The sequence below is a fragment of the Cryptomeria japonica genome, unplaced genomic scaffold (assembly GCF_030272615.1).
Source record: "Cryptomeria japonica unplaced genomic scaffold, Sugi_1.0 HiC_scaffold_181, whole genome shotgun sequence".
Taxonomy (NCBI): Eukaryota; Viridiplantae; Streptophyta; class Pinopsida; order Cupressales; family Cupressaceae; genus Cryptomeria; species Cryptomeria japonica.
In genome coordinates, this window is record NW_026729003.1 from 149,663 (window position 1) to 175,757 (window position 26,095).

The 26,095-nt window shown below is 35.2% G+C and overlaps 1 protein-coding gene across 1 annotated transcript; it reads left to right on the plus strand.

Moving 5' to 3' along the window:
• The first annotated feature begins 24,686 nt into the window (after positions 1–24,686).
• Positions 24,687–25,664, plus strand: LOC131062354 (F-box/kelch-repeat protein SKIP20-like). Its single transcript, XM_057995990.1, has one exon. It carries the CDS (start codon positions 24,687–24,689, stop codon positions 25,662–25,664), a length of 978 nt encoding a protein of 325 aa, XP_057851973.1.
• The last annotated feature ends 431 nt before the right edge of the window (positions 25,665–26,095 follow it).

Below are 26,095 nucleotides of genomic sequence, written 5' to 3' on the forward strand. Positions count from 1 at the left end.
AGAACATGTCGCATGTATCAGCCCTGAAACTCATTCAATCAAATATTAAATTGCACATAGGAATTTTTGTTTATGGGAAGGTTGTCCAATTTGTTGTGAACCATATGTTCTGCTTAATTTTCATCATCTGAATTGGAAGAGGAGCTTGCTTCTCCAAAGTATGTAGCTCTATCAAGATAAATGGTAAAGCCAACTTTATGATCATCATAAGCAAGTCCATCCCTTGCACCCAAGAATTCAGCTATAGCTTCATCACTTTGAAATAAATCTAATTGTGGTTGTCCTTCTTGCCCCTAGTCTATTAAGTTAGGATACATCAGACAAAGATCTTGTCTTTCAACAGGAGAAGTTGATTCCGAGATCATATGGATTCTATTATCGCAAACATACTTGACTGATGGTGGGAAGATTGGTATTTCTTTATATTGGATGCCATCATGTTCAATTGGTTGGCTGTCATAAGAACTAAGAGATGAAAATGTACTTCAACTGTGTGTAGATAGAAACTCATAGTCATGTGAATCAATTATACTCTCTATATATGTTTCTCTATTTGATTCATATTCATCAATTTCTTCAATTGAAGACAGAGGATAGTCAATTGTATTAATGATGAATGGGAGATTATGTCGAATGGTTGGCTCTTCTTCTATGATAGAAGCTTCATTGAGTACTTGAATAAGAGATAGGGGTAATATTGAATTACCACCTCTTGTTGACGCATACGTTGATCTAGAATCCACCATCTATGAGCACTCTTCGAACCCTCTTTCTGTGAATAAGACCTTCTAAGTGTAGAGTGTCATTTTGCGTAGGCCTGTCTGTAGGTACATCCCATTTAGTGAATGCTACTTTGGAAGCTGCCAAGTTTCCAACCATGGATTGAAGTGCATTCTCATCTATATCTCTAGCAACAGTATATACTTTTAATGCTTTGTCTAGGACCACCCTATGAGCCGGTGAGATGCGAAGCAACTCAAATAATGAAATTTAGGCTGCAGTTTTTTTTAGTTGGTCGACCATATTGTAATTTGTTGTCCGTGGAGGGGGGTTTGATGGTACCACTTGTAATGTAACCTTGGATCTTCGGGTGATCAGAACACAATCTCTACTCCTTGGATTCACTGTAATTGTGGTCACTATGTTATAAAGTCCTTTCAAAAGGAAAAGGATAGATATCCTCCCTAGTATATCTCTTTTTGTCATTAAATGTTTGCATGCTAGTCATTTTCTTTTGGAGATCTTCTACTTGTTGATCCAATATCTCTGTTTGGGTCAAGGGTGTGCTCCCTATAAGCATTTTCTACAAAAGGAATAGTGTTTGAGTACCTTGAAGATTGTGGAAATGTTGACTAACCATGTAATTACAACATAGGTTGTTAGGTGTGGCAATAGTCGATCATATGAGAATATAAGTATGGGGAGCTTGATAATAATGATCTTATTCAACCTCTTCCTGTTTGTCAGTTTTATTAGTAACTAATTCTAGAAGCCCATATTTTTCTTCCTTTTCCTCATGTCCATCTCTTTAATCTTTCCAAGGTGCACTTCTCTCCTTAATTTAAAAATGCACTCTTTGTAAAAAAAACAATTCTTTTCTTTTTCTTTTGGTTGTTGAAGATAAATAATAACTAATTTTCTTGAATAACTTATCTCTAGAAAAGATAATTTTAGTGGTTGTAGGATTCCATAAGTTATATACTTTTACATTATCACCATATGCAATGAAAAAGCACTTTTTAATCTTTTGGATCCAACTTAGATCATTTTTCTTTGGGCACATGAACTTAAACCTCATTGCCAAATACCCTTGAATGTGAAACAAAAGGTTTCTTAAATATGTACACATCATTCATAACATGTTGTTTCAAGAGCCTTACAGGGAGATCTATTTAATAATTAACAAGTAGTTGTTGCAGCTTTTTCCCAAAAGCATTTATAAATTTGTGAACCACTTAACATACTTTTAGATCTTTCCATTATTGTCTAATTCATCCATTGTAGTATTTCTATTTATTAAGTATACAAAATATTATTTTTTTCAACAATTCATGCATTCTTACAAATTTCAACAAATTTCTTAGAACAATATTCTCTTCCATTATCAATTCTTAAAACCTTAATTTTTCAATTTATTTTGTTTTCAACTAAGGCCTTAAAATCTTTTAATTTAGTGAAAACTTCAAATTCATTCAATAAGAAAAGTAACCACATGTGTCTAGAAACTTTATCAATTAAGGAAACAAAATATCTATATCTTCTAATTCATTCAATATCCATTGGTCCAAAAACACGAGTGAATAATTTCCAATTTACTCCTAGATTTATTACTAATTGAAGGAAATGATTTTTATTTTTTCTACCAACCACATAATGTTCAAAAAGTTCAAATCTCTTGCATCAAAATGGAAAAAATGATCTACCAAATTTTTATTCAAAAAGTTTTTTAACCTATTCTCACTAATGTGACCCAATCTATTGTACCGCAATATGTTAATTTTTTTTTGTATTTACTTACATTGGTGGATTTTAAAATAGTAATGGCTTCAAGCTTAAATAGAGCCCACTTCCTTGTCCCCCTTGCCACCACCAAGTTTCCTCTTAGCAATTTGCAACCATGTTTGTATAATGTTACATGCAATCCACTAGCATTCAACATAGAAACTAAAATTAAATTTATTTCTAATTCTGAAATATCACAATACAACAATAAAAATATCACCTAAGAAGCTTGAGAAAGATAAGTCGACAGTAAGTCTTAACAAAGAGTGTGGCATGAGTATTATAGAGAGTTATACAACTTAAAAGAGCTATGTGAGTGCCAAGTGAGAGCAGAGAGATTGTTCCTAATGAAACAACTTATTAAAAAATAAGATGAGAGCATTAGAAGAGGCTAACAAGTTGTTGGATTCATCTTGAATTAATTTTAATGAGTTAGGTAGGTGACAATCAGAAAAATGTTTAGAAATGACCATCAAACAGAAAACAATTGTGGGATATTAGCATGTTCATAATTATATCGATGCACCACACTAGTATCCAAATAATTTTGACTCAAAATGGTAATACAAGTAGCAAGATGGAAGGTAACAACGAAACTTGACAAAAAATAACTCAAGAAAACAAAACTTAAGAACCATGAAAAAGAGAAAGGCTAATTCAAAAGCTAAAATGAGCCTAGCAGCACATTAGGGAATGAATCCCAAAATGAACACAAAAAATGTAGTGTAAAATTACAAGGCTATGCTATTTTTTACGTCACAACTCCCCAAAATTGTGCCCTAGCATTTAATTTATATTGATCGCACATGCTAAGTCACTCAAATCAATAACAATGAATATTCAAAGGCTAAGTAGAGGAGTTTGTTCATGTAAAATTACCTTCTCTTTTCACTCTCATAAAATAAATGTTTCTTTTTTTGTGTAAACAAGAGCTAGGTACACAATTACAGATTGTGTAAGCTTATGCAGGTAAGCACTATAGACTTATTATTTTCTCACCTTTTTCTTGTTTTGGTATTTTCACGTTTGTGACATTGTTGTAGTACTTGGTGAATTTGTAAATGTGCATTATCATATGATTAATAGTGACTTAAAATTTACAATCTTACTATTCAAACATCTTTTCTAATTTTGGATTTTCCATATTTTTAACATTGCTCATATATATATATATATAATTGTGTAATACTATTTGATTAATATAAAAATTATGAAAACTATGAACTCCTCTTTCATTTACTCATATAAATAAACATGTTTCTTATATCATGAATCCTTATATTACACGCTCATCCAATTATTGTTATGTAAACCTTTATATTGAAATTTAATGATTGTTTATTAAAAATTAATATTTCTTATAATATTTTTTTCCATTTTAAAATTGAAATTAGATAAAAAAAAATCATTAAAAATTATTAAAAAACTGATCTTTTAATTTTATAAGTGATTACAAATGTATATGTAATAAACTACAACACACTAACTTAAAAAAAAAACCTATAAAAAACTTTACAATTGATAAGAAATAGAAAGTTGAAAAGTCAATAATAGAAATAACAAAGTGAGAAGGACAAATTATACTAGAATTTTGTCTTAGATCCCAACAATTGCTTTTATTTATTCTAAAAGTTTCTCTTGTTTTAAATACTTTGCCACAATTTGGGAAAATCTATTCACAACTGCAAGGCCAAATTTCACTTCCATAATACAAAACAAAAATTATGGTTCCAATATGCATTCTATCAAAACATGAGGGAGCACAAATTAACCTAATTTTATGTGCATCCTTCATTACAAGGATCGTGTTCTCTAAAGGGGTTCTCAACTACAACACAATAATATGACAATATTAAATTTCTCCATATGCACAAAATATAGTACAATTAAATGAAGTCCATTCTAAATTCAGACACAACTTTGAATCTGTTTACTAGTGTACTATTTTTTATTCTTAATTTTGGTTTGGGCTATACTCTCTAAAAGTTATTTTTAAACTTTCATTGCAATATTGTCTGAACTATTGGAGATGTTGCTCCAAAAGACATGGTGTTCATTTTATCCATCATAGCAATGGTGAGGTATTGAAAAGAAGAATGTTTGTTTGGTCTTTTTAAGAGCACCAAAAGAAATATTGTCTAATCTTTCCCTATAGGAAAACCAAAAGGTTGTTAGAACATGGTGGGCTTTCTAGCCTAATTTTTCCTCTTCGTTACAACTTTGACCTCTCTGTTTGTAGAAACGGAGCTAATTATTGACAGAAAGACAGAGAAAATAGGACAAAAACATTTTGACCTTTCCTAGAAAATGTGAATTAACTACTAAGAAATTGCGAACAAATCAACTAGCAAATGCGAATTAATGTCTAGTCAAATGCGAATTTATGACTAAGCAATTGCACATTACTTAAACGTGACAATTTTGGAAATTATTTTAAACAAAGGAAAAAGACAGAAGAAAGAAGTTCATTGATTCTGACATAGATGGAATCTATTGAGAATCAATCTAATAGCAAATGTGAAACAAAACAACATCAATTGCGCATTAATATGTGCAATTGTGAATTTTGTGTATGCAAGTATGATTCCATTTTTGTGTTCTGTACAGATCTACAAATGACAAAAATAAAAAAAGATAATTTAGTCACTATAAATTCACATCGGGTTTACCATTGTTTTCATGCTTGAAATCATGTAAATTAAGCTAATTAGGAAATAAGGATGATCACATATCCTTAACTAATCTATCTAAAATCAACCATAATGAAATATAATAAATGAAATAAACGGAAGAATTAAAATAATTTAAACTCCCTATTCCACATTTTTGCTTCCATTTCTCTTCTCCAAATTCCTGGTGTAGGTGGCTCTCAAATATTGCACTGAGATTTCTTGGATAAAGATGACAATTATTTTAACGAGTTGTGATCTAGCTTGAATTGAGAAAATGATTTTGTATATATAAATTTACATGAGAGATGAGATGGGATTTTGAACTCAAGCTCTGATTGGGAGTGAACTGATTTAGATTGATCAGTTAACAGAGTTGATTTATTTGTTAACCAAATTGATTGATTTGTTAACCAAATTGATTGAGTAGTCAACTAAATAGATTGGATAGTGGTTTGAGTAGATTAGCCAGTTGATTGGATTGATTGAAGAGATGATTGATTACATTGATTAGTTTGAAAAGGTTATTTGGAGTGAAAACGGGAGATTGAAGACATAACTGAGTTAACTGATTTGATCAATTAGTTAAGATTTCAACATGTGTTGTAGGACTTTAAAATTGAATTTGATTTTCATTTTCAATTTGGATTTTCGAATTCTAAATGCACCTAAAATTTATTGAAATTCATCCAACTGCAGATTTGGTGAAATGTTAATTTGATGATTTGGAATTAGATGAAAGTAATTGAAATTGGTATTTGGGGAATTGTGAATTTGAGAGAAATGAAATTAAATGGAATTATTCAAAATTGGAATTTGGGGAATTGGAAGAGTGAAATAATTAATTTTAAATAATTTAAATGAAATAATTTAACTATAAGAATTACAAGTAATTAAATAATAAATATTATTTAATTAAGGAAATTAATTGTAATTAATTAAATAATTAATATTTAATTAATATTTGAGAAAGGGGTTAAATGATTAAATTAATTAAAGAATTGAAATTTGATAATTAGAAATGTTGAATGATAATGATTTAGTCAATTGAGGAAAAATAATTAGCTTAATTAAATAATTAAAGAATTAGTCAATTAATTAGACCAATAATTAGTACATGATTAGTGAGACATTTTTAAGTATCTATAGGTTCCTCCATGAGTTAAAAAGAATCGCCCGAGTGGAGTGACTCTTATCTGTTACATTTATGAATACTCCAAGCATTCAAGAATGAATCTACTCCTATACATTCAATCATTTGAGCTCCTTCAGTGAATTCTCAGTTGAAATATAACAAATATAATTTTTTACTTAATTTGACATCGAAATTATTTGCATGAATATTTATAAAATTAATTGTGTTTTTTTATCGATATTTTAGATTACACTCAATAATCCAACATCAAGAAGAGGAAGTATGTAACCCAAAAGAAGAAGTTGACTAAAAGCATTCTTGCAAATAAAATGTAAAAATTGTTTGTTCAACAAAACCAAATCAAATATTGTTATATAAAGTGCGCTCATAACCTTCATGGCAACAACATTGTCAAATGTCTATTGCTAATGAATATGAAAATGAAGATAAATGTCATTTCTATATGAATTGCAATTAAAAACTTGACATATAAATCACCATAATCCATGGAACATCTAATCTTATTAAATCACCATAATTTTCAAGTAGAGTTATCCTCTGATACATTTCTTATTTTTCCCCTTGTTTTCTATTTTTCCTATTGATTTTAATTTCCGTTCTGCAATTTTCATCAAGATGAGGAGACTTTATCAAACCAAATAAACACCCCCAAAACCCCTAGGTCATCCCAAATCATCCTACGTATTTACTAGCACTCTAGGCATGATAATGATATCAAATTATCTTTGTTTTATTACCTATGTTTTATTTAGTTTTCACTTATTATAAATAACTCTCCAATAGGTTATCCTAGTAGCCACTTTGTGCCCTAGTCCCCATTCAGATTCACTCAACCAACCAACTCTAATGCCCACACCCTAAGATAATCCCATACTACATGAGCGAGGAAAAAAAGTAAAACACGATGCCAATTTCACATTTCATTCATCACTTAAGCACAATTTCACAATTCTTAATAACATAGTGAGATGGGATCCAAATCAATCTAATTCAAAATTTCCTATACTAAAATTATCATTTCACATTATATTTAATCTAGAATTAACAAATATTCCACCATTTCCTCTTGTCCAAACCTTTTTCCGAAAATTAGTGAATTGTGTTTTCCACCATGAAAATACCCCAAAGAACACAAAATTTTGAAGTTTTTTAAACGTCAAAAGTGTAAAAACACACTTTTGGTCTCTATGCATCCAACACTCAATTTTCATAATAAAATACTCAATTTTCCCATTCAATTAAAATTTTGGCATGACAAAACATTTCTAAATGCAATGTTTACAAAAATTTCTTAAATCAAATAAACTAGTATATTAAAATTAATTATTTTTGAGTAAATAAAGGCTTGTACATCCTAATTCCATTTGCAACCATTAAAAAATAAAAAAACAAGGAGAAAAATGAAGAATTGAAGCACCTACATCAAAATTGCCCAAAAAATTCAAACATGAATTTATTTCAACACACCGAATGGAAGCACAAATCCATGGAGGAGAATAGACACTTCCCCAATCCTAACACAAAGCAAAAATTACCACAAAATTTCTCCCACAATCACCATTTAAAAATCTCCACATAAGGAGGGTTAATTTTATGGATGTTTGTCCTTAAATCCATTTTGGTCACCTAAGTCTGAGCACAAGAACCTCTTTGGCCAAGAGCCAAGGATTGTGAGCTATCCATTGGACCAAATTTTACTAGGGCATGATCCCAACCTCATCCCCTTTAGATGTTAGATCCTTGCACTCAACAAGACTTGATCCTTGGTTGGCTCATTAAGAACCTTTCAAATTCACCAGCAGACCAAGGGCCCAATGATGTTATAATGAGGGTTTTGAGAAATCAAAACTCCAAAATAAGCTTAATAATAAAAATGAACTAATTTGCCCTTATAAAACCTGATGAACATTTCAATTTTTTAAACTAATAGAATATATTATATTTTTAATTCCCCAATTTCACCTATATGCCCTAATTATGAAAAGCATATTAAAATGAAAACATATAAGACCCATTTATCTTTACAGTTATTGAATTGCCAAATAAAATCATTAAAATATATTTCCACATTAAAATTTATAAAAATTACATTTAAACACAAATACACAAGCACTCTTTAATGATTGATCACAAGAGGAATTTAGGGCATTTAGGACATTATCAGTCATGGTAAATAGTTATTGTAGACGTATAAAAATGACCATATTCCTAAATGAATATTTTATGTTCATTTTTCTATTTGATTAAACCCAATTTAATTAAATTATCCACATTCTTCTATTTAATTAAGTAAATCACTTGATTAAATTCACTATACCATTTAATGAATAAATCATTTTATTCAATTAAATCCCCCTAGCCACTTTTAATTAAATTCAAATTTAATTAAATAATTATCCTAAATTGAATAAATCAAATTTATTTAATTGCAACCAAATTGAATGAAAATCAAATAATTCAATTAAATCCTATTATCCCCTCATCCACTTGCAAAATCCCAAACCCCTTCCTAATCCCTTCTAGAATCTTCTAATCGATTCTAATTAACCTAACCCTCCTCTAAACTTTGTCACATCCCTAAGCAAAGGGAGGTCACTTCTCAAATGGCCCAAAGTCTTGGATAACCATTGAAGGTTTTCAACCTTCAACCACTAAAACCCTAAAGTCTTTGAAAACCATTGAAGGCTTCCAACCTTCAACCACTTAATCCCCAAAGTCTCCAATAACCATTAATGGTTATTTCAAACCCTCCCACATGGTTAAAACATTTGTTTTGACTCAACCTCTATCCAACCCAAGGGTCTCATCAGGTTATTAATGCTTTGACCATGATTATCTCTTAATCATTTGCACAAGGGTTTATCTTTGGATTAGATCTTAATTCATTGGGTAAACCTAACTTAGACTTGACCCTTAGCCTTTAGATAACCATGAGGTCTTCTCAGGCCTTTAATGCCTCCAACCTCTTCTTTCAACCCAATCCTATGTTGACACTTGTCACCATTTCATTGGTGCCAATTGTGCACATGGATCCCCAACTTTCAAACCTGGCCCTTGATTAAACCTTTCAATCCTGACCATCCATTGCCCTGTTTGTGCTATAAATAGAGCTCTCATTCCTCCATTCTTAACAATCATCTTTCAAATTTGAAGCATCATACTTATGCTCAAATTGTTTCAAGCTTTCATTTTATATATGCTCTTCATTTAGCCTCTTTTAGATCAGAATTAATCATGAACATGCATGCTAAAGTAGTTTATTTATCATTTTAGCTCAATCATAAATTAAATATAGTATGCTAGGATAGTATTCATACTAACCTTGTCATCTTATCATTTAGTTTGTTGCATTTCTAGCATCTCATCTAGCTTATAACACATCTCATACTAAAATCAATTAAAAATCTCTCTCGTTCTCATATTTGCCATCCCTAAGCCATTTTGCTCAGTAATCTGAGAGCAAAACGTTGGTTTGAGGGACATTGTGAGATAGAGAACCATGGGACCCTCCTTGGGAAGCTGAGTAACACATCGTTACTCCATAGCTTGCATCAAGAAGTCCTCTGTGTGTGTGTGGATTGGTATTTTACATATTTTTCACATTTTAAATTCTAACAACCCACTTTTCCCACATACATTTCTGGCGCCCACCGTGGGGCACGCACCCCAATAACCTATCATTTTTTGAATTTGAAGAGTTTTGCAGGTACGCGGGAAACTAGAATTAGCGCGTCAAAGACATAAGTTAGCGCATCCGCCGAACAGTTTAGCGCTTCTAGCCTACTGTTTAGCGTGTGGGCTCTCTGTCTTAGCGCGTTAAACCTTTTCCTTAGCGCATGACACTATTTAACAATTTGTCCTGTAGGTATCGACGCGGGCAAAACACAGAGTAGCGCATCTACTTAACAGAGTAGCGCATCCGCCCACATATTTAGCGCTTCACCTTCCTATACTAGCGCGTATCAGCAAACAGTTAGCGCATAGAAATCCACCATTTTCCGAGAAAACCCGAAACACAGATCAGCGCTTCTACCTTACAGATTAGCGCATCGGCCCAATATAGAAGCGCTTAGACTAAATCTTCCAGCGCATTAGAACGGACAGTTAGCGCATTAAATTCCAAAATTCCCGAAAAACAGGTCTCTGAAATACCAGACCATAAATTAGCGCATCAAAGCCACAAAGTAGCGTTTCGGGGAAACAGGATAGCGCATACAAACGGGACAGTAGCGCATCAACTGAATATTGTAGCGCGTACAGTTTGTTCTGTAGCGCATCAACAACAAAACCCACAAAAGGATTGTGTAACCGAACAAATAATTTTAGACTTGTGGAAGTCCCCCGAAACAAACTAACAAATTTCTTTTGCAGGATTTTTAACAAATTTCTTGCAGGAAAGGCGAGGAGATTTGTTTTACAAGCAAAACGTTTTTCTTTTCGTTGACCTCGAATATCGAAATTTGCTTTGTTGACGATCTATTTTCCATAGATTAAATAATCATTGCTATAAAGGGTTAAAAACAACACCATGCTGATTGGAGCAACATCTCCAAATAGAGGTTAGCAAACCATTGTCTTGAAGGCTAAAAAGAACAACTTATCTGCCGTGTATCGAAAGTGGAAGGTATATGCTCTCCCCTTAACTGGGTGACCAAAAAGCCAAACCACTCTTATGCTTTCTTTTATTCAAGCAATAAATCCTTTAGCAGGCCTGCCTTCCCGAGGAGTTGCACTCAACTCTTAAAGCCGTTTATGGCCGGTGTGAAGGGAACGACCTAAGTGGGGAACGGCTTTGACGCCAAGAATTCCAACCCACTATAATCAAATGTGGAAAGTGACGAAAGTCCTTTTCAACGGTTACGCGCAGCGATTAGCCTTCCCCCAGTATCCTCGAGATACGTAAAGCCTTTGTTCTAAAGGTTGGGAAGCCTCCTGAGGGAGTTTATCACTGACGGCCGAACAGGAAGCCTGATTAAGAACCTTAGCATTAGAAACTTTGAGCTGAGTCAGTATCCAAACATTTGTAACATCATAGTGCAAGGGTGGGGAAGAATCCGCCCACAAGATTACTCACCATATATCTCCCAAGATAACTACTCAACTGTGAAGCAATTCACTTTGGGTTAACTTCTGGCAAAAGGCAAAAAAACGGGCGCCCTCTAGGGGGTGACACGGCTGTTTGAGCTGACGGAGTATCGAGACTAGTGAGCTATGATATTGCTTATGACCCTTGAATAAAGAGTCTTTTTGAAGTGTTTATCTTGTATCCAACCTGTTAAAACATTGGGGATTCGAAAACATCCTCGACAGAACATACACTTTATGTTAGATTAAGTAAAATGATTATACTTTGTATGCCGTGCTTACATTTTGTATTTTAGGAAATCATCCATCCTACTTGATAAATCTCTCAACAAAATCAAAAACATCATAAAAACACCAAGAGGAAAAATCAAGGCATTCTAGCGCGTCAGAACAACATATTAGCGCGTCAAACAGTTATTTTAGCGCATCTGAGAACAAATTAGCGCGTTAAAATCACAGTATAGCGCGTCAATTACAAGAAAATTTCGCAACAAATTTCAGAAAGGTCTGTTTTAGCGCGTCTAACAAACCTTTTAGCACGTTGAAACTCTGTTTTAGCGCATCAACTAAACCAGTTAGCGCGTTAAAATCACAGTATAGCGCGTCAATTCCAAGAAAATTTCGCAACAAATTTCAGAAAGGTCTGTTTTAGCGCGTCTAACAAACCTTTTTGCGCGTTGAAACTCTGTTTTAGCGCATCAACTAAACCAGTTAGCGCGTTAAAATCACAGTATAGCGCGTCAATTCCAAGAAAATTTCGCAACAAATTTCAGAAAGGTCTGTTTTAGCGCGTCTAACAAACCTTTTAGCGCGTTGAAACTCTGTTTTAGCGCATCAGATAAACCAGTTAGCGCGTAAAAATCACAGTATAGCGCGTCAATTCCAAGAAAATTTCACAACAAAATTCAAAGAAATCTGTTTTAGTGCGTCTAACAAACATTTTAGCGCGTTGAATCTCTTCTTTAGCGCATTAGCCAAACCAGTTAGCGCGTCAAAGTCACAGTGCAGCGCGTCAATTCTCAGGAAAACTTCACAGCAAATTTCAGAAAAGTCTGTTTTAGCGCGTATAACAAACATCTTAGCGCGTTGAATCTCTGTTTTAGCGCATCCAAGAAATCAGGTAGCGCGTAGAAAGTACAGTTTAGCGCGTACATATTTCACAGTCAACCACACAAAATTTTCCAGAATCAATTGTTTAGCGCGTAACCAGGGGCAGAGTAGCGCGTAGGTCCTCTTTCTTAGCGCATTGAAGTAATTTTCTAGCGCATCGAACAACTGTTTTAGCGCGTGAGAAAAAGGAGAAAACCAGAGAGTTGGAAAAACCAAAATTTTTGAAAATCTCAAAAATGTTTCAAACACAGTTTTTTATCAAAACACGTTTTTCATCAAACCAGAGTGACAGAAACAAGACATAAAACTATTTTTCAAGTCAAATTTGCGTCAAACAAGGTTGTCTGAATCTGAAAACGAATCAAGCATTAGAGGACGTCTTTTCTATCATAATCCGGAAACTTGTCATCATCAGTGTTAATTCAATCCTTTAAATATCTTACGGATCTCATCTCAAAAACACTTGTCTAGAAATTTTCCAAATTGTCAAATTCAGTTTCCAGATCGGGAAACTCTTATCCATATCATTTGGCACGCTTTATCGTGAAGGAATAGCTAAACCTTCATTCTGATAAAGTAAAATTTGAAATTTCCAAAACAAGAATCAACTGAGTCCAAATCAATCAAAGGAAATCATTGATCACTCATGCATGACTAATCGCCTTATTCTGAGAAAGAAGAACCTCTATCGCAACATCACATTAAAGAAACAGCAACCAAGCTTTTCCAAATTCATCAAGAGAAATAAATTTTTATACATCAATCGTCAACTCTTGAAATCCCATCGGGTATTTCTTTATCACGTCAAACGTTATATCCAAAACAAATCCAGCGAATTTGACAAAGAACCCCTGAAAACAAGAGCGTACTATCAAAAGTCTGCTTTTAATCAAAAGATAAACTGCGGAGGAAAAATCAATCCAGCATTCCTGCCCGACGAGTGCATCACATATAACACACCTAGACCAGAACCACCAACGCCAGAGCAAAACATCAACGAGGACTTTGTTCCTTTCATCACTGAAAGTTTCTATTGAAATGCCTGTCACTCGCTCTCAACGAAACAAACAAAGCGAGACACCCACGGAATCAAGTATGAATCGCAGGTTATCAAATCCTTTTGAAGTTCCATCTTCAGAAGATCCTGAAATTACTGATGCAATTCTTCAGGAATGCCAAGAAAATCCTTCATTCCAAAAACTCATTGAAAAACTCATGGAAAATGATAAAGAAAAATATCTGCTTATGCTTACAAGCAAAGGTGTTAAAATTCCTGAAGATTTCGACGCAAATGTCTTTCCAACAGGATCTCAACAATACACATATCAGGAACAACAAAGGGAAGAAGAGACTCGCATACCTGAACAACGTATTCCAGAACAACATATACCAGAAATGCGAGTACCTATGTTCGAAACCCCCGAACAACACATACCATTTGCTACACCTTTTCAAATGAGAACAAATCCGAGGGAGGAACTCTTCCCTCGGCAAGATAATGCGCCTTTGGTTACTCTTACTCAACAAATGCAAATGTTGCAAAGACAAATGCATGATATGCAACAAGGGACAACTGTGCGGTATTCTATAAACGAAATCTGTCCTTATCCATTTGACAGAAGCTTAAACATGATACCTTTTCCTCCAAACTCAGACATTCCTAAATTTGATAAATATGATGGGAAAGGTGATCCTCGAGATCATGTTCGAGAATTTTGTACTATGAGTCTTGAATTTGCTCATAATGACACGTATTTGATGAGGTTATTCCCAAGAAGCCTAGGAGGACAAACAATGGAATGGTTATCCAAGATTACACCACCTGTTAGATCATTTGACGAATTAGTCAACAAATTCATCACCCATTATTCTTACAACATCCAACATGCCATAACCATGTTAGATATCTGCAACACCAAACAAAAGAACAATGAAACATTCATGTTATTCCTTCAACGTTGGCGACGCATGGTATCAAGATATCCTCGCGATATTCCTGAAAGAGAGAAAATGGAAATCTTCATTGATAACTTGAATGGGGAAATGAGTTACAGACTCAAACTTCAATGCATCCCATCTTTTGACAAGTTAATTGAAAATGGCATCCAAGTAGAGGAAGCTTGTGTCAAAAAGGGAACACTCAAATTCTACAAAGAAGGAACGAACTCATCAAACTACAATAACCAAAACAATACCAACCTAGACAAAACCCGATTTTGGACTCGAAATAAAAACGACGGCAACAATGAATCCTATGATCCTAAATCTAAACAGCCAGTGCTTGCTTTATCAGGAAATACTCAGAATACGAAAAATCCTAAAAATGCTACTCCCAATACACCCAACAATACTCAAGGACAACTCAACACCAACAATGCCAACGATAATCAAAACAAAAACCTGAATCCAGGGCCTAACAACAATTCACGCAACAACACCAACAATTTCCATAAGCGTATTTTCACACCATTGGGCCAATCATTAGAGTCCGCATTTAGAGAGCTGTTAACAAACAAGGTTCTTTCTTTACCTCCAATCAACAATTATGAACCCCCGATCAAACCACCTTGGTGGAATGATTCCCATTATTGTGATTTTCATCGAAACAAAGGTCATAGAACAAACGAGTGCATGAGATTGAAACACATAATCCAAGACATGATTGATCGAGGGGACTTAACAGTGGATGGTCTCAAAACAAATAATGATCACGAAGCCTTCAAAGATCCTTTACCAAATTATAAAGATGGAGCATCGACTTCAAACGATACCCGCGGAGCTCGTATCAATCACATCTACAACAACACAATCAATCACATATCAGCTGAAGACCATCAAGTCAATGTTATAACCATTCGAGATAAACGTGATCATGAATCTGTCAATGTAACAACCCGGACCCAGAAATATGTCTTAAAGGGACATATTGCACCTCCAACCACCACACCCAAAATCCAATACGACTTAGTTACTCAACTGCGAAAAACTCCAGCTCAGATATCTATCCTGGAATTGTTAAAACTATCTCCAAGACACAAAGACATATTAGAGCAAGCGCTCTTAGAAACAAATGTACCTCAAAATCTGGATATAGACAAATTCCAAGCTATGGTGGCCCACATGACAGAGTCTCATAACCTCACTTTCTCAGAGCATGACAATACTTCATTGAGTCATCCGCATAATACTCCTTTACATATTGAAGTCATTGTTTGCAAACACCGTGTCAAAAGAGTCTTAATAGATGGAGGAGCCGGACTTAATATATGTACTTTAAAGCTTCTCCGTGCACTAGGTTTCTCAGAAGAATCTATTGATCCTTGTAAAAAGATTACCATAAAGGCATATGATGATGAGGAACGGTCCTCTAAAGGAACAGTGATATTACCTATTCAGGTAGGCCCCGTGCAAAAGGATACTATATGTCAAGTTTTAGATATTGATCTCACTTATAATATCTTACTAGGCCGACCCTGGATACATGAAATGCAAGCAGTACCTTCTACATACCACCAGTGTGTCAAATTTCCTTATGATGGACAGGAAATCTCCATATCAGCTGATCACAATCCATTTCAACATTGCAATACCATGGGGGCAGCCCAAGACAGTTTGGTTCCTTATAACAGAGAAAAGCAACAGTCTTCGACACCTGATCCACCAATAGCAAAATCCAACTCCTTATGGGGAGATTTCAAACAGAAAATGCAAATCAAAGCCCAAGGCATGGGCGAATACTCTATGGAGCCTTTGTGTTTAACCAAATTGCCAACATCACCTAGATCACATGGTTTACCTACTCTATCAATACATCAGGCAACTCAGCCCATAACTAAATTTAATGGTACCTTCATACAATTGGGAACTCTAGCACATGAATCAGAAGATAAAGATGTTCTTAACTGGCTATACAAAGATGAAGAAGAAGCTAATAGAGCGGCCGCTCTAGACATTGTTCTACCAACACACTTATATGGAAAAGGCTACCTGATCATGAAACAAATGGGATATGGCGGTAAAGGACCTATTGGGAAACGCCAAGAAGGAGTCACTGAACCTATAGATCTTCCTTCACAACCTAGTAGAAATAAGGCAGGATTAGGTTCTAAATTCACTTTCCTATTAAAAAGGCCGCCACATACAAATACAAAACCTCAATGGAAAGCAAAGAAGAAATACAAGGAAGAATCATGGCAGGAAGCTCTCTTTGAATCAGCAGAAACAATCTGTAAGGCAAGAGAACGTCAAGATCAGAAGATACATCAGGGAAAGCTTCTGAATCATAAGAAGGCCATATCTGCAGCAGTGGTTCATATTCACACACCAGTGGCTCAAGAACCAATCCTATCATCACAAGCACCCATCATTCCTCCCCGAGGAAGCACAATATATGAACAAATCCAAAATGTAGAAGATGGATCAGATACAGAATCCACACAAAATGTCAAAATAGTATCTATCATCAAGGATTTATTTTCGCCATACAACATACCTGTCTACAACACAGATAGAATTTGGGATGATGCCTATGAGACTAATTCAAATGAATATGAATGGGGTACCTGTTCAGATACTACTACAAATATCCCAGATGATACTGATTTCATATCCATTTCTCAAGAAGAACATAACGCAGAAGATAGACCTCTTGAATTTGGACCACAACATATCTATGACGTTCAGGAAAGCGAACAGCAATATTACGAACAAGTCTATGTAGAAGATGATACCATCGAAGACCTCGATGAAACCCTAAATTTCTTTAAAAATAAGACCCATCACGATGATAACTCTATTCTAACACTTACAGTAGCTGAACTTGACCCACCCCATGATTCCTTACCACTTGTCTTCCCTGATCTCATCGACTGGACTGAATCTGAGACTCATGGTATCCCAATTTTTCCAGATGATAAATCTATTATCCACTACCTATGCACCGTAATTCCCGGACCAGGCTCTACCAGTGAACCGCATACCGACGTCTGTTCTTCAGGGAGTGCCAAGTCTCTCAGTCGCAAAAATGAATCAAATAATGAAACTAATGCTGAAAACCAGTCAATGGCAGCAATGGATCCCAAAAAAGTAAAAATAAAGGACGCATCTGAGGGTGAAAACCTTTTTAAGGCACCTAATGATGGGAGACTTGACACTCTTCCTGAACATTTTCATGAACGATCACCCATATTGATTGAGCCCACTCAATCAATCAACATTGGTACCCCTGAAGCCGTCAGAAACATTCACCTTGCAGAATCTCTGACCGAAGAGGAAAGATTGGCATTCATCATCTTCTTTAAAGGACAGCAAATTAACTTTGCCTGGTCATATGCTGATATGCCTGGGGTGGATCCACACTTAATCATGCATCACTTGTCCATCTCTGCAGGGGTCAAGCCAGTCAAGCAGAAACTACGAAAGATGAATCCACAGATAGCACTCATGGTTAAAACAGAATTAAAGAAATTATTAGATGTCGGATTCATTCGACCTATTGACTATGCAGAATGGATTTCTAACATTGTTCCAGTCTCAAAACCAGATGGTAGTATCAGAATATGCACCGACTTCAGAGATGTCAATAAAGCTTGCCCAAAGGATGACTTTCCTCTACCAAGTATTGATATAATTGTAGATCTCACAGCAGGCCATGCAATGCTCTCATTAATGGACGGTTTCTCAGGCTATAATCAAATCAAAATAGCTCCTGAAGATCAAGACAAAACAGCATTCACCTGTCCTTGGGGAACATACTGTTGGAATGTAATGCCTTTTGGCTTAAAGAATGCCGGAGCCACTTACCAAAGAGCAATGACAACCATATTCCATGATATGATGCACACATTTATGGAAGACTATGTGGATGATTTGCTAGCCAAATCCTTCACCAGAATTGAACATCTTGGCATCCTAACAAAGATCTTTGATCGATTGCAGAAATTCAAAGTCCGACTTAACCCTAAGAAGTGTGTCTTCGGGGTTACATCAGGCAAGTTACTAGGTTACATTGTCTCAGCTAAAGGTATTGAAGTGGATCCAACAAAGGTACAAGCCATCATGGATATGCCACCACCAAAGAATATCAGTCAACTTCGATCTCTCCAAGGGCGACTTCAATCAATCAGACGATTCATCGCTCAATTAGCAGATAAAAGTCTGCCATTTAACCACTTGTTACACAAAAATGTGCCATTCAAATGGGAGACTAAATGTGCAGAATCCTTTTACCAAATCAAACAATACCTGATGAATCCACCAGTTCTAGTACCACCAATTGCAGGAAAGCCTCTTATATTGTATATATCAACGACAGATGTTTCACTGGGGGCATTATTGGCACAAGAAGATCAACAAGGAAAAGAACACGCCATATATTACATCAGTAGAACATTGAATGGATATGAGCTCAATTATACATTCATTGAAAAGGCTTGCCTAACAGTTGTTTTTGCATCTCAAAAGTTCCGACATTATATGCTAGCACACACTATCAAGCTAGTAGCCAAAATTGATCCTCTCAAATATTTACTCAGTAAGGCAGCTCTCACAGGCCGATTAGCTAAATGGGTTATGATTCTCAGTGAATTTGACATCCACTACACAGAAAGACGCGCCATCAAGGGACAAGCAATTGCAGATCAGCTGGCTGACGCACCGCTACCAGGAAAACAAATCATGGACATTGAATTTCCAGACAGGGACGTTTTTGCTCTTTCCTCCAAACAATGGATCCTATACTTTGATGGATCCTATACCCAACATGGTTCAGGGGCCGGCATTCTATTCATCACCCCTGAAGGACACACTATGCCAAGATCATACAGGCTTATGTTTCCATGTACAAATAATATGGCTGAATATGAAGCATTGGTCATAGGCATCAAAATGGCCGTCGAATGGAAGATCACAGAATTAAAAGTCTATGGAGACTCACAATTGGTCATCAATCAAATCAACAACAATTATCAGACAAAGGATGATAAGCTACTACCCTACAAACGGATGGTGGATGATTTCAAACAGTATTTTGTGCACATCACTTTTGAGCAAATACCAAGGTTAAATAACAAAGCAGCCGATGCAATGGCTACGATCGCTTCATTACTACAAATTCCAGAACAACAGAGTCGTTATGAGTTCCTGGTAGAGCAACTGTTCTCTCCCGCCTATGACCATTCTGAATCTCATGTTATATATGCCTTAACCGGTTCAGATTCTCCGTTATATGGACCAATATATGACTACCTCAAGCATAATATATTACCCATTGACCAATCCCGCAACCAAAAACGTAACTTTATCCGACAAGCTGCCCGTTACACCCTTACCGCTGATACCTTATATCGTCGAGGTCTAGATGGTACTCTTCTTCGTTGTCTTGATCGTAATGATTCTGATTCGGCTTTACACGAGCTTCACGAAGGTATTTGTGGTACACATTCGAGTGGCACTACTCTTGCTAAAAAGCTTCTACGAATGGGATACTACTGGCCTACTATGGAAAAAGACTCATATCATTTCGCCAAGAAATGTCCTAAATGCCAAATCCATGGCAATCTGATACATGCACCAGCACAGGAACTGCAACCACTACTGTCAAGGTGTGATATCTCCCATTAACCACTCTCCAGATATGCTAAGATTTGTGTAGCGAATTGAATTTGATACCCTGTACCTACAAGGAGAATAAAGTGTGTAAAAAAATAGATGAACACATACCTTCAGTGATAGAGAGAACACTTGCAAGATGAGGAAAGGATAACACCAAACCAACCTTTAGAAAAATGCCAAAGAATTCATAGAGCTAAACATCTTCTGATGTGAGAATAGGATTTTCAATGACCTGAGTTGAACATGTTCCAGAGGCAAAGGTCACAAACACTCCATAATATGTGTGAAAGAAGGGAGGGAAAGTGGGAATGATGTGCAATAAAATGAAACATTTAATGGACCCTTTGTTGGATATTGCACACTAAATAGATCGAGTAAATGCAAAGGGACACATAGTTAATGTGGCTAGTTGGAATGGAGTGAGGAGGCAAAACATGTTTAATTTGCATTGTCGAGCACAGAGGGTGGTAGATTGTTTGACCGACATGTGGAAAAATTAGCTAGTACCACCGAAGTTCTATGCCACTTGTCATGGTTGAGCTGCCCCATGAATGTTCATATATCCAAATGGCAAAGGTTTGGACACCTTGTATGAATTGCCATTTCACACATGGTAGGTCTCCTCCATGAAGGATAAAGTTTTAATTTTTATTTAGAGAACTAGTTTTCCTACTTGGCAATGCTTGTGGATATTGATCTAGACCTATGTGGTGCTCCATGTGGATCCTCGAACATAGGATCCACCACTACCAACCCCTCTCTCCTAAATAGACTAATAAGCTTATTTTCAAATAATAAATGACTTACTATATATATTCACATAGGTGTATGTAGCAATCTATTGAGGTGCCATACAACAAAACCAACCACTACCACCAACGTGTCATGCCAGTTTTCGTGGTTGATCCGCCCCATAAAAAGTCATTCATCCAAACAACCAAGTTTCAGATACCTTGGATGAATCATCATTGACACATAATCAATCGTCTTCATTGAGGATAGAAAGAATCAATTTTTTTAAAGAACTAGTTTTCTTACATGGCAGTGCTTGTGGATGTCGATCTAAACCCACATGGTAATCCACATGAAGCCTTATTTCCACTACTTACTTGTCCCCTAAATAGACTTATAAACTTATTTGTCCCCTAAATAGTCTAATAAACTCAATTCCAAATATTATAGTTTGACCGTAGTAATGAATGACTTTATATATACACGAATTTATAAGAATTGTAAAATGGTAGAAGTAATTTTTGTTCACACAAGTTCCTTATATTAATATATTTGTAATGTGTTCTGTATATTTGTAATCTGTTTATAACTTGTAAAAATATATAGTATTTCTGAAAGACTTAATGTGATCTCACTGTGAATTTTGACGAGATTACCTTGCTGATTTACTGGATTATTAGTTCCTGCCCGCAGGGACTATAGCGGAGGCCTCTTTATTAACTAGTGATTTATGCAATGCCAATGCACCAATCAAAAATAATTATTCTCAAATATTTTTGCATTTGCTAATGTTCAAACCGTTAAACTTGCGTATTAGTTAAGCAAAATATTCTTGACAAATTTTGTGGCGTTTAACTACTGGTGTTGTCGAGGGTTTGCAGGGGTTCGCGCAGTTCTCAACGGGACAGAACGCACGACTCCAGGGGGAGGTGCAGGGGCTGCCAAAATAGAACTTTGGCAGAGCGCAGTCGCTAGAAACACATGGCCAACAAAAAGGGATAGCTCTGTCGGTGCGTTGCAGGGATATGGGGTTTTCAAGGATCAGACGAAATCCGTTAATAATCCACATGCTTCGACAGTACTTTGACATCTTGCATACTTGCTTGACAGGACAGGATTTTGACATCTTGCATACAAGTCCCCCCATCCTCCCTCGACGATCAAGCAGGTGGCAGATATTGGGTTGCCCACCAGACATCTACGTTTGCAAATTTTAACCCTAACTGCCTCGGAAGCAAATATATGTGCAAAGGTACAAGATGGCAAAAATCACCTAGAGGATTTGCAACGCAACAAAAGAATACGTCATAAATCATCTTCAATTTTTTTGCAAGGAAAAAAAGTTGTCTCAAGCAAAAAGCTGTTGTAGCAGCATCCAATTTCTGTGAACAGAATGAAGTTTTTGTGTTTGTGATAATCAATTATGCCTTTCCTCTTCCCAGCACAACCTAGGTAATCTTCAACTCAAGCGTTCCACATATACCACGTTCAATGCTAGCTATTGACAAACACTTACCCAAAATTTAATTGAAGTTGATTCCCTAATTTAAGGGAAGATAGCTAATGGAATAACTGCACCATTCCTTATTCAATTGACTCAACTAAAACTAGCTGACAAACTAAAAGAATAACAAAATCTAAGAGTTGACAGAATCCAGTCAACCCTAATCCATGTCAACGACTAACAGTTCAGTGTTTGTGGTTCAAAAAGAGAATGTTACATTTCCCTTCCCATCGACTGTCAAATGCTCTCTACTTATCTTTCTAAACTCCATTAAAAATATTGACTCAAACTCTAGGTAATTATTTAATAGCACTGTCAAATAAAAAACTTGACAAGGTATGTCAAGCCTTTGGATATCCACAATAAAACCTGTACAAGTAAATGGAAGGAAGAAATGCGGTGACTGAGGGAAGGCTTTTATCTTCCCTCATCTGCAACTCTCTTTTTCCCCATTTGTTGTGCTATTCCACACAAATAACACCAATAATATCTGTAATAATATCTGTGTGAGAATGGAGCGGTGAGGGGCTTCAACTGCGTCCCTACATGAGTAAATGATGAGTGGTGGTTGAGGATTGAGTGGCTCAACTCAACTATAGAACCTCCATAGTGAGGGGAAACAGTCAGTGGTAAATGATGCTTTATAAAGATATAGTGAATGGGTATTTTATTGCTGGAGTTCTAAAATACTAGTATTTGTTCTTGGGCATAATCCATGGCTTTAATTTTGTATGCTAAATCCCATCCCTTAATTCAAGGTTTTCTGGAGTTTGAGCATAGCTCATGGGTCTATTACCAAATGCTGATATGAAAGTTTGAGTCTCTGCAACTTCATGAAAGGAATGTCTGGCCTAACTTTGGCCTATACTTAGGGCATTGTTTGATGTGGAAGCCAATCGTTGGGATGCTCTCTAGCTTACTTCTGTGTATTAAGTTATTAACTATTGGTCTTCTGTTGTGTCTGATGACTTTTATTATTCAAACTACTAAATCTTTACACAATTTTTTTTGAATGAAACAGATGAAAGAAACATGCATTTGGAAAGTGTGAAAAAGCTTTATCACATCCATTGCCTCCCAGAGATTTTATTGGTGCATAAAAAGTTTGTGCAGCAGAAACAAAAGCAAAGACTGGCAGGAACTTCGCTGCTTGCAGCCCTTGTCTTCTAATGTTATGAAGTTTTTTTATGCTTAGAAAATATTTGTGCCAAGAAGAAAGAACTTTAATTATTTGATACTTTAGTTATTAAGTAAAAGTTTTGCTATCTTCTCTACCTATTCCCTATCTAGGGCATAAGAAACTTTAATATTTTGCACAGAATGTAGTAGAAAATTAAATTTATGTTGAATTGGTGTTCTAAGAACTTCACTCTCAAATATAAATTTAAAAACTCAAAGTTCAACTTTATTCCAAACTCAGTAAACTGTTGAACAATAGACTATTTCCTTCTTGAGTATTGGTTCAGATGGACCATTCTTTCATAGCATGAATAATTCATTTAACACTAATTTCATATAACAAATGTTCATAATTTCATATTTCATGAAATACTAAAAATTTCTCTGAAATCACTCATGCTGATACTACCATGACTCGATCAACTTAACATGAAATACTAAATATTTCGTGTTCCCCTCTTACGTCTGTTTACTGTTATTTCACAAATATCTGTATCTATGTAGGAAGCTTTGTAATTCCTGAACATATAATGGAAGTTATAAGGTACAGGGATCTCATTTAAATTGCAGCTGTAACATCAGTCAGGAAAAAGCTATTGGTGAAAATGATTTCAAAATCACTATATATATAATTACAATGCACAATTAATTAATGTAAAATAAAGTGACTGGACGCACAAACCAAAAGAAACCCAAACTGAGAAGAAAGTTAAAAGATTACCAACCTGCCAATAGAATAATTATTCTGGAGAGATTTTCTGGGGAAGTTTTCCAAGGGTCTAATATATATGTATATTGCCCTTCATGAAGACTAATATTGTAATTAAAATATGCAGTAATTGTCTCAATGGAGGTCTAAAATGGTAGCATAGATTAACCACCCTCGGTTTTATTTTAAGTAGTTCGTAAATAATAGAAATATTTCGTTTATATGTGATATATATATATATATAAATTACATAAATATTTTACGGTTAATTTAGTCTCTATTATAAGGAATCCCCAAACGTGGTGACCTTTAAATCTGGAGAAGCGTTTGCAGGTATAAAGCAACGTCTACAGATCCAACAACTCGGTATAATTCTTCGAATTTGTACACACTCTAAAGCTTCATATCCTTAAGAAGAAAAAGTTGATAATGGATTTTTTGCGGGAACTCCCTGAGCAAATATTTCGAGACATCTTATTAAGAGTGCCATACATATGTCACTCAAAAATTAAGCAGCTGTTGGAACCTGCCAAAGAAATGTTGGAAAGTTTTCAGTTTTATCAGGATAGAATTAAGTTTGGGCTGACTAAGAAATATATATGTTTTCTCGAGGATCATATTAGCATATCTATATACGATCCTACTGATCAGTCACGTAAACTGCTCCCTCCCACAAACGCAATCGTTCATAAGATTATAAATGTGAATCATAAGATTGTTGTGCTGGGCCAGTCACGCCATTTAACTCCATTGTTATTGATATATGATTTTTTACCTAGTATATGGAAGCATGGTGCTGAATTTCCCACCCCCAGACCTGCAAACCTAGAGTTTGCATGTTGTGCCTCACCTGATGGATCGATTTACATTGCGGGAGGAAATGATAATGGTCTCAATGAACTTCGTGAAGCAGCAGTTTATAAAGTAGATGAAGACAAGTGGGAGCTTCTTCCTAAGATGCACCAGGGAATGTACAGCTGTAGGGGTCTTTTTATTGAAGGAATGTTTTATGTCATTGATATTAATAGATGTCAAAGATTTGATCCCACCACAAGAGCATGGACAACAATAAATATGTCTATTCCTAATTCTTGCCTCGATGTTATGTATGCCTTTCAACGACTAATTGCATTTACAAGTAAAGGAATAGAGCAATATGATTGGGAAGGAAATTTATGGAGGCAATTGGAAACTCTCCCTCAACACCACCCTGTTTTAAATGTTTGTGCCACAGTGTCGTGTGATCGAATTTTATTTTGTGGAATTTTTCGTAATCCTGATATCTATATTTGTAAACTGTATATGTATAAACCTGGAGCACCTTTCTCTGAGAGGTGGATTTCTGTTGACCAACCCAATAGTTTTCTGGAAGGGATGGTTCAATCTATTGCCACCATTGAACTTTAATATATTTCTAAAATCATATCAAACATATGTTTCCTCAAAATAGACTTCAGATATCTATTTATTTGAATCAAACAATTAGTTTTCTGCTATGATATTTAAAACATATGTATCTGAAAATTTGTATGTATCTATTGTCATGATAAACATTTAATATATTTCTAAGATCATTTAAAACATATGATTGTCCCTATTGTCATATAAGTTGTGTTTTACATTTATAGCATAAATCATACGACCTGTAATCTATTACAAAATAGTGACAAACATAATTATAAATTTGAGATGAAAATTCAAAATACTTAATTGATATTTCAACACATTGCAAGTTGAGAGAATTTAATTATTTGTTGACGATGAAAGTGTGATTTTATTAAAAGCAAGAGAAGTGTACCTTAATGATAGAATGAATAAAAATTTAATCTCGTGATATT

Excerpts from the sequence above, each read along its gene's own strand:
- LOC131062354 (XM_057995990.1), top strand. The coding sequence starts at position 24,687 with ATGGATTTTTTGCGGGAACTCCCTGAGCAAATATTTCGAGACATCTTA.